The sequence below is a fragment of the Lipotes vexillifer genome, unplaced genomic scaffold (assembly GCF_000442215.2).
Source record: "Lipotes vexillifer unplaced genomic scaffold, Lipotes_vexillifer_v1.1 scaffold374, whole genome shotgun sequence".
NCBI lineage: Eukaryota > Metazoa > Chordata > Mammalia > Artiodactyla > Lipotidae > Lipotes > Lipotes vexillifer.
This window is the reverse complement of record NW_006774696.1, coordinates 27189-37596: the sequence shown is the minus strand read 5'-3', so window position 1 is coordinate 37596 and position 10408 is coordinate 27189. Positions and strand designations below refer to the sequence as shown.

The 10408-nt window shown below is 41.4% G+C and overlaps 1 protein-coding gene across 1 annotated transcript in view; it reads left to right on the top strand.

Moving 5' to 3' along the window:
* The first annotated feature begins 206 nt into the window (after positions 1-206).
* Positions 207-10408, top strand: part of RTCB (RNA 2',3'-cyclic phosphate and 5'-OH ligase) — a 19816-nt gene continuing 9614 nt past the window's right edge. The window contains exons 1-6 of the mRNA XM_007449431.1: positions 207-299; positions 3016-3094; positions 4251-4318; positions 5424-5523; positions 7820-7976; positions 9797-9953. Coding sequence (XP_007449493.1) covers positions 207-299; positions 3016-3094; positions 4251-4318; positions 5424-5523; positions 7820-7976; positions 9797-9953 — 654 coding nt within the window. The remainder of the gene's footprint in view (positions 300-3015; positions 3095-4250; positions 4319-5423; positions 5524-7819; positions 7977-9796; positions 9954-10408) is intronic.

The window sequence follows — 10408 nt, the reverse complement described above, 5'->3', positions numbered from 1 at the left end:
TAAAAAAAAAAAAAAAAAAAAAAAAAAAAAAAAAAAGTGATTGGTGCGACGAGTTTTGAGCCTCGGCGCTAGCCGTCGCCCATCCTGCCGCGGAGCTGGCCGCGCCTGCGCGTTGAGTTCCGGAAGTTGGTGTTTCGGTCAGCGGGACAACGCGGCAGCGACTCTCCAAAGCGAAGCCGGGAGTTTTCGCCACTCTTGTCGCCGCCATGAGCCGCAGTTATAACGATGAACTGCAGTTCTTGGAAAAGGTCAATAAAAGCTGCTGGAGAATCAAGAAGGGCTTCGTGCCCAACATGCAGGTGAGGCGGGGGAGCAGGACCCGGTGCCGGGGCCTTTCCGGCTGGGGGCCCGCGGCGCGTCTCTACCCACCCGGCCCGGTCTCCTGCGAGCCCTCCCGACCCCTCGCGCGCCGGAGAGGCCCCCGCCCTCAGCAGAGTTCCCATGCCTCAACTCCGACCCCACCCACTCCTCCCGCCTCCGGGGCTGCCCAACCTGTGCCGGCCCCACCTCACGGATGGAGAGGTCCCCGAACCGCGAGGACGAGCAAAGCGGAGTGCGTCCAGGGAATCCCAGTAAATACGAAATTGGCCTTTGCAAAGCGTCTTCACACAGAAGTCTCATGAACGCACCGTGAGATGTGTTACGTCCCTGAGCCTTAGAGACATTAGTGGCCTTTTACTAGGTGGCACAGCCAGTCCGGGGTTCAGTTGCTGGGACTGAACTCCGCTTCTCTGAGTCATACCAGTCATTTACATAACGTTTACTGACCTGTGTTCGCTGAACCAAGTTTCTAGCATTCACTGCTCCGTGTTGGTTTTGTTGTTGGTTTTTTAATTGACATGCGCGGGGTTTTAATACAACGATCTTGCTTCTCGTGGCAACCTAGAAAGTTCACAGGGCAGGTTTTTTCTTTTTAGTATGCACTTCGCAGTAGGGCTTTGAGCGTGAGTCGGTTACACGGCTTCCTTTACTCACCCAGTAGAAGCTCAGCTAAGACGTGATGTCCAGTTCACTTATTTTTTCTCTGACAGGATGACGTATTCCCGATGGAGACTTGGGAGCCCGATACCAGAGAGTTTGAAAGCCAGGTCTCTATCTCTTGGGCTTCCTTGTCATTTGTGCTTATGGTCTTCCATTAAAGTGAAGAAGAAGGCATTTGTGAGGTTTTGGTGCATATGTTGTTAGACGGCTTTTGAAATCCCTTTAGGTGCCCTGCAACTGTATTGAAGGTTTGTGATCCTGCGTCTTGGTAAAAGTTCCTGATAGCCGCTCCACCCTTTTACTCAATATTAAAACTTATTGAGCACCCCCGATGAGCAAAGCGCTTAGCTAGGCGCTGAGCGGAGAAAAAGCCCATAGTCGCAAACCTCCCTTTTGCTCTCTTTTTTCCTTTGACTAGTTTCTTTTTATGGAATCCAGTTCCCTGCATGGAGTAGAAAATAAAAAGCATATGATCATCCTAAGAGGATTGTAACACACACTGTTGTGTTCCGTCATCAATTCTGGCTTAACTTTTGATGCACACACTCCTCATTCTGCTTGGGGACAAGTCTGATTTTTGCTAGGCAGTTCCAGTTTAACTATTTGAACAACACTTTACTACCACCCCTCCCTTGGGAATGGAGAGTTGAAATCTTGATATATTGCTCTTAAAAAATTACTGACCTTTATGGTAGGCTTGTGTTGTATTCCCAGTCTCATGAGAGTAGTGAACTTCACACTTAAAATTCCCTGTCTCTCTTGCTTAATCTCCATTCCTCCTGTAAGAACCGTGTGCTGCACTAAAAATTCATCTTTGTTCCTTAAAAATACTTCTCTCCCATCTTAATGTCATCTTTCCATTCATCTCCTAAATGTGTTGCTGCTGCTCCAGTAATGTCTCTTGTCTTTAAAGAGCCAGCTCAGTGTTCACAGAAAATGAACAAACTGTGAAGCGCACCCCCACCCCGGCTACCGCCTCCCTAGACTGCTGAGCCCCTTCTTCATCAGATTCTTCCGTAGTACTCTGTGCTTCTATTACAGCATTTGCCTCATTGCACTCTACATTTTCTAGTCTGAGCTTCATGCTAGACTAGAAGTTCCACAGCATCACGATCTTGCATGTTCTCTGTATCTCCCCTACTGCGCAGTACAGTGCCTGACACATAATGAGTCCTCAGCAAATGTTTGGTGAATTAATAAATGTGGCCCTTTGGAAAATTGAGACATTTTCCATAACTGGTATTGTTATTCATGCAGTGGTAAGATGCAGAAGTCATCTTTCTGATAAATAAATTTCCTTGTCCAGATGATTGTTAAATCTTTGGTTCTTCAATGCTAGGCAGATCCTTCATAATATTTGATCTCTGATTAAAATGTTCTGTCCTTTGGTGTTACATAGTCATGTCTTCCATTGCCCTTTGTGTGCCTCTATTGTCAAGCTTTTTTATCCCCTTAAAATTACATAGATGGTAAAACTAAGCACACAGCTATATAGCTACCTGTTAAAAATTTTTTATTCACTGTTTACCTAAGTACAGATTTTTAAATCAGAATAGGACACAGTAAAGTGTAGTGTGCTGTTGTCTTAGACCTAGAAAAAGTACACTTAGGTCAGATGACTGCATTTTTATGTTTAGATCTGAGTTTTTGATTCATTTATTTTTTTCAAAACCTGCTGATATTTTAGAAGCACAAGAATACTGAGACCTTTGGCCTTAGTGAGAGCATTGTTGGAAGACGTTTCTTTATCACACACACACAAAAAATATTTTACCTGTTGAACTTTTAAATATGGCCTATGAGAGTAGGAGAATAAACAAAATGATCTGTGAACATTGTAAAATACACTTTTAAGATATATTTAAAGATGGGAACATCTTGTAAGAAGTTTTCTGCTTGTTTAAGGTAGCGTGAAAGTGTTTTATAAAGAGTAAAGCAAAATAAATATTGCCTACAGTGTTTGTATTCTAGCCTGTACTTATATACATCAGGTCCATGTGCTCAGACATAATTCTTCCTTTTTTTTGGTCCCAGGTTGAAGGAGTTTTCTATGTGAATGATGCTCTGGAAAAATTAATGTTTGAAGAATTAAGGAATGCCTGTCGAGGTGGTGGTAAGTAAATTAGAGTTTGACATGTGGCAGTACAAGTAGTGTCTACCTTGTGGCCTGAAAAATGGTAACTCAAATAATTATAATTTAAAAATACAAAAGTGTTGTCAAGGAATGATCAAGACTTCAAATGGGACGAGAACCCGTTACTTATTCGTGATCACATTGTTAGCCACCTGGCCTTGTAGAAAGCAGTTGGAGCTGGATGGACTTGATTGGTTTTGCATCTAACCTCGGACAGTAATAACAAGAGCTACCATTTATTGTGCACTTACTATGTGCCAGGCACTTTACATAGGTTATCTCATGTAATTCTTAAAGTAAGAGGATATCTCCATTTTACAGATGTTTAAGTCAAGGCTGAGTGAAGTTAAGTCATTTTAATTTGTCCAAGATTGCACAGTCTCTCAGTGACAGAATCAGAATTCAGATCCAGGAGTGTCTGATTACAAAGTCAGTGTACTGATTAGCCTCATTGAACTTCAGTTTTCTCATCTGTAAAAGAGAGTTTATAATACCTATCTTGCAAGACTACAGGGAGGTTTAGAGATAAATGCATAAAACTGTAATATAACATTCTAGTGGTGATGGTAGAATAGAAATCTAGTTTTAACCCTTTTATTTTTTTAGTCAACAAACCTAAAATAAATAAGTCTCATCCCGCCCCCCACCAGGGTGTGCTGACTTGTCTGAAATGACACACAGCCAGTGACAGAGCTGAGATTAGAACTCCAGATCCCCTGACTCTCCATCCAGTGTTTTCCCAACTCTTCCAAATTGCCCTCCTTTGTCACTTAGAATACAACCAGTACTTTTCTTTTGATATATATTATGAACAGTTAAAAGAACCCTTTTTTTATACTGATAACATAAGGTATAATGATTATGTTTTACATCTCCCTGTACAGTATTTGCAAGCAATCCTCCGTGGTATGCACAGAATACTGACAGCATGTTTGTAATTAGCCTGGTTGCCCTCACTACCTTCCTGTGCATGTGTTGCCTTCTTTTCCACTTCATCTCTAACACCCTTTTATGCTTTGTTGTTTGAGCAGTCCTAACCACTACCCCTTCATTAACGCAATCCAGAAAAGTATGAATACACTTCAGCTAAAAATCAAATATGTCCTCTTTTCTAACATTGAAATTTTGTTTTCAGGTGTTGGTGGCTTCCTGCCAGCCATGAAACAAATTGGCAATGTGGCCGCCCTGCCTGGGATTGTTCATGTGAGTCTATGTTCACAGTTTTAATCACTCATATTTTTTTTTAGTCTGAAAGTTTATTGAATGGATGAATGGCCATGCCTAACTGATAATGGTGTCATTTAGACAGTGACCTTCAAACATCTAGAAATAACCATGGAATTTAAAGAAATAACTGAGTCTGGGTAACATCTCAGTTTCTGGTTGCCTTTAGCCAGAATCTATACGTGTTTGAGAACCTTTGAAGTAGATTTTGTTTTCTTGTTGTACACATTACTCATATCAGTTTGCCACCAGTGAAAGTTTCACTGTGGCCTCATTTAAGAGGTTGATTGGAGAAAGATTGGCAAGAATTGTAAGGGTTAGGACTGAGGGGAGGGACAAAGGGCAATATAGCTGTTGTGGATATGATTGGAAAAGGAGGGTGGTGGCGATGGTGGGGATAGAACTGGATGGCACAAGTGGGGCCCTCACCCGAGTCTACATTCAGATTCCACCATTAGAGGTAGATGTTAAATCCATTCAACAGACATTTTTTGAGGTCTTTATGCCAGTTTCTCTGCTGGGCACTTGGGAGGAGAAATGAAAAGACATGGCTTGTGCATTTAAGGAACTCGTAAGTGTCCAGGTGTCTGCATGTATTCCTACCATGTTTTGACCTCCATTCTTCCTGGGTCAGTATCCTTTTCTAGGCCCCAGATGTAGAAATTGTACAGTTTTCATACCATCAAATGGATTACATTTGTCTCTGATTACTTAAAACACTAAGGACCTGTGTAAATCGGGTATTTTCCTCCTGTCAGCCTGACATGACCACAATCTGTCAATCATCTTTAAAATGTAATAATGCGTTAAAGTTAGTATGTGGTCCTCCTATATCATGTGGTACTAAGGCTTTTCTCTTTTCAATTTTCTTAATGTCAGACTTTGTAAAAAAGTTTTTCCTGCTATATTTGGCTTTACGATTAGGAATTTTTACACCTAATTTCCACCAATAGAGAAGATTTCATGAAAACGGAATCTTGATTTAGGAAAGGCCCCCCAGCCTATTTGAGAGTTAGTGTCAGGTCTATCAGGCAGCCAGAGTGCCAGTGAGAAAGCTGTATTTTATTTTCTGATTCTCTTTCAGCGATCCATTGGGCTTCCTGATGTCCATTCAGGTTATGGGTTTGCTATTGGGAATATGGCAGCTTTTGATATGAATGACCCTGAAGCAGTGGTATCCCCAGGTAAGGTCACTGTGCATGTCTGCTGTCAGGTGTGTAGCTTCTCTCAGAATCGTAGCCTTTCTAAAATAGAGCACGGCTGCAGTTTGTGTTTGAATGTCAGCCTCATCATATTCTATCATTTCTTTTCCCCATTTACTGAGAGGCTGTTGAAATATCAAGTAAAGCATATATTTATTTAAAGTTATTTGGGCTCCTACTGTGTGCCAGGCACTATTCAGACATGGGCCACAAAAGAAACTGAAACACTTCCCTGGCAAATTATACATCTTCTTTGTGTCCCAGTTATCTCTTAGGCAAATTGTAGTTAATAATGTTATTTACTACATAGCATAATTGTGAGGATTAAATTCATTAAGCTGTGTTAAAATACTTAGAACAATGCTGGACACATAGGAAGTACTCGGTAAGTGTTTACTGTCATTAGCATCATTATTAGTCACTTGTAGTTGTATACTTCTTTTCTGCTGTGGTGTGCTTCCACTGAAAATGTTTCACGCTGGAAGTAATATCTTTGTGTTCAGAGGCTGAAAAAAAAGAGGAAAGGTTGAATTGTGTCTTGAGAGTTCTGCCTCCAGCAGCAGTGGACAAGGTCATTTCAGGCAATCCTTTGCTGAGAACAACGAGAAAAGCTGCGTGAAATTTTTAAAACAGAGCCAAAAACGCATCTGTTGAAACCATAAAAAAACTACAGAGGCAGTAAGAATTTGTGAGGCTAAGATCCAGAGGAAAAGTGCAGATACATGAGCCCAACATTTAGCACTATTTTTCTCTTGAGGAAAAGGCAGATTTCAATCAGTAAGGACACATGATTTGAACAATCCTGTTACAAACGTGACACCTTGATCTCTCATATACATGAGTGGTTGTGCATGCATCCACATTACAGTGCATCCAAGAACTGTAGAGTACACATTCTTTTCAAGTGCACACAGCATGTTTACCAAAATTGACCATATACTGAGCCGTAAAGCATGTCTCAAATTTCAAAGCATTGGGCTTCCCTGGTGGCGCAGTGCTTGAGAGTCCGCCTGCCGATGCAGGAGATGGGGGTTCGTGCCCCGTTTCGGGAGGATCCCACATGCCGCGGAGCGGCTGGGCCCGTGAGCCATGGCCGCTGGGCCTGCGCGTCCGGAGCCTGTGCTCCGCAAATGGGAGAGGCCACGACAGTGAGAGGCCCGCATAACGCAAGGAAAAAAAAAAAAAAAAATTACAAAGCATTGAAATCATACCTCAGCAGTTCTCAAACTTCGGGCTCAAGACCCCATTACGTTCTTAAAATTATTGAGGGTTGATCTCAAAGGCTTTTATCAATGTTTACCTTACTGGAAATTAAAACTGAGAAAGTTTGGAAACAATAATACACAAGGACATGTCTCATTACCCCTCAGAGCAAGCAAGTTATCACATGTCATGTAGCCTTTGGAAAACTTCACTGTACAGTAGAGAGAATACTTTTGAAAGGCTAATAATGTCTTAGCATTGTTACACAATTAATCCTAAAGGCCTGAAAGAATTCCTGGGTCACACCTAAGAACCACTGATATAGAGGATACTATCCTACCACAGCGGAATTAAGTTAGAAATCACATAACAATAAAAACCTGGGGGAAAAAAACTATGTTTATGAGTTAAGCAATATGCATTTAAATAACCCATGGGTCAAAAACAAAAAATCGTAATGGAAACTACAGAATAATTTTAACTGATCTTAATTTAAAAAATACCTGTCTAAAAATTGTGGGTTACTGTTAACGCCATACTTGGATAGAAGTATATAGCCTTCAGTGCACAAATTAGAAAAGAAGAAGGGCTGCGGTGTCAGTGATCTAAGCATCCATCTCAAAAAGTTAGAAAAAGAACAACTAATTAAACCCAGAAAATGTAGATAGGTGGAAATAATTGAGCAAGATTAATGAAACAATATACAGTGGTAAGGATCAACAAAGCCAAAAGTTGGTTCTTTGAAAAGACTAATAGAATTCATAAACCCCTGACAAGAGTGATCAAGAAAAAAAGAGAAGCATGTAATTCAAATTTTAATCTCTAGTCTAGATGTTACTTGTTGTTCATTACTGCCTCCTTGACCCACAAATTACCTTTAGTATGTATTTACTTTAAATTTTGTTGTCCTCAGACTTTACCCACAGAGAACCACTTTGTTGGCTCCTTTAAAACATAGCTATATTTAAAAGAGTGGCTGTCTTTTAAACCCTTTATTAATAGTGGGAAACCACAGGTAACAAAGCCTAACTACCTGGTTTCGCTAATATTTGACTAACTTTTCTCTATTTTGTAGGTGGCGTCGGATTTGACATCAACTGTGGTGTCCGCTTGTTAAGAACCAGTTTAGACGAAAGTGATGTCCAGCCTGTGAAGGAGCAACTTGCCCAAGCTATGTTCGACCACATTCCTGTTGGGGTGGGGTCGAAAGGCGTCATCCCAATGAATGCCAAGTAAGAACGAAAGCTGCCAGTAAAGGGAGTGAGAGATAATAATCACACGACGCTCATGTTCATTTCCAGTGTAGGACACTTAGGAGATGGGGATTGTTCAGTCACTGTTGAAGAAGTGGTAACGAATGGTTTTTTTAAGCATGAGGTCTGTAACGTTCATTAGAGACATGAGTCAATTCATGTTCATCATGACAGCCTTTGACATATGGTAGAATTCATAATAGAATAATATCCACTGATGTTTACTGAGCACTTTCTATATGCAGAGCACTGTGCTGTAGTGTAGGTGTATATCATTTTGTGTAGATAATAACCCTAATATTATTCCTAGTTCACAAGAAAGGAAACTGAAGTTTAAAGAGATAATAGTAAATAAGCTAGTAAGTAAAGTCAGGATTCAAACCAAGGATCCTTTGGCTTCAGATGCTGTATTCTGAACCCCACTATCCTTTGTCAGTGAACCTGTATTGACAGCCTTCCTTTTTGGTTGATAGCACTGAGTGTGTTCTTCACCTAAGATGTTGTGTATTTCCAAAGTAGAAAATTCAATGTAAAGCTACAGCACAGTGGCCTTTTACATGGCCATTGATGTACTGTCATAGCTCGTGTAAAGCTGTGCACCTTACACTTTGCAGAAGGGTGTGCTTAATAAGTATGTATCATTAATATCTTTTGTTTTATCTAAAAGTTCATGTGAATTTTGCATTCTATTCAAATATATGTACAGACATTAATATTAAAATGTCTTTAGCTATTACCTGTTATACAACTCCCCTTTACCAAAAAACAAAACAAAAAAACTTGGAGTAAAATTGATACATTTGCAAGATGCTTATTCTGTGACTTTATGTGGTCCCTGAATGCAGTCCCACTTTGAAAAGCATACCTGGAACATCTAAATAAATTCCAAGCATCTTTACAAATACTTCAGGTAGGAATTTTGTCCTAATAAGTAATGTTTGAAATGGGCTGTTGTGGGGAGGGCCCATTGATCATTGTAATCTCTCCGGATGGTATTTTGTAAGAGGGCTAGACCTTAGGTGAAGATCAGAGCTTTTTCCTTCTAAGGGTTTAACGTGTGTGCACCTCAGCTTCAAAGTGCGGGTGCAGTAAGGCGACGTAGTACTTCTGTAAAGGTGGGAATGGACCTTAAAATTTAACCTGTGTTGGGCTTCCTTGATGGCGCAGTGGTTGAGAGTCCACCTGCCGATGCAGGGGACATGGGTTCGTGCCCTGGTCCGGGAAGATCCCACATGCCGCGGAGCGGCTGGGCCCGTGAGCCATGGCCGCTGAGCCTGCACGTCCGGAGCCTGTGCTCCACAACGGAAGAGGCCACAGCGGTGAGAGGCCTGCGTACCACAAAAAAAAAAAAAAAAAAATTTAACCTGTGTTGCCTGAGGACATTGAGATAGCTTTGTTTGTTAGTTGTAATTTTTCATAAGTTACTATGAAAAGTTAGTGTAGCTGTAGTAAAGTTGGTGGCAGATAATGATATTTGATTATGGTTATAAATTTTCTGTGGCTACTTAATCACTGCCTCATAGAATTCAGGATCAGAGAGATAAATAAGATTTGAAAAGTATGAGGGGCTGTGTAAATGTCAAGAACATTGGCATTTATAATTTTAATATTCAATTATTTATGTAACCGCTTTTCCTCAAAAAACTAGAGTTGCTGAGAGCATGAACTACATCTAGCACAATACCTGATACACAGGCAATAGTCAATATAGTTCTTTCTTTTGCCGTTTGAGATGTGGTCGTCTTTAGATTTTGATCTGCCTTGGCTGTGAAATGACCTGCACCTTGTTACTCACTCAGAGACTTGGAGGAGGCCTTGGAGATGGGTGTGGACTGGTCCCTAAGGGAAGGCTATGCCTGGGCTGAAGACAAGGAGCACTGCGAGGAGTATGGAAGGATGCTGCAAGCCGACCCCAGTAAGGTCTCTGCCAGGGCCAAAAAGAGAGGCCTTCCCCAGGTAGCGCTCACTTTGCAGGGGAAATGTTCATTTTTTTCATATTTTGTTTTTGTTGGGAGGAAGAAAAAAATCTGTCTTCCATGTAGTAAATATACCCCAGCTTTTTTCACATCAAAAGGAACACAAATTTGTTTGTTTATGCTTCATTGTTAATCTTTTAAAAAGCTATCAGGAGCTTGCAGGTGTTCATAAAATAAAACAAGATATCATGAATTAGAAGTGGATGGGAGGAAAATGGGATATGATTATAAGGCTTAAAATGTATACCAGGGCTTCCTTGGTGGCGCAGTGGTTGAGAGTCCGCCTGCCAATGCAGGGGACACGGGTTCGTGCCCCGGTCCAGGAAGATCACACAGGCCGCGGAGCGGCTGGGCCCGTGAGCCATGGCCACTGAGCCTGCGTGTCCTGAGCCTGTGCTCTGCAACGGGAGAGGCCACAACAGTGAGAGGCCCGCG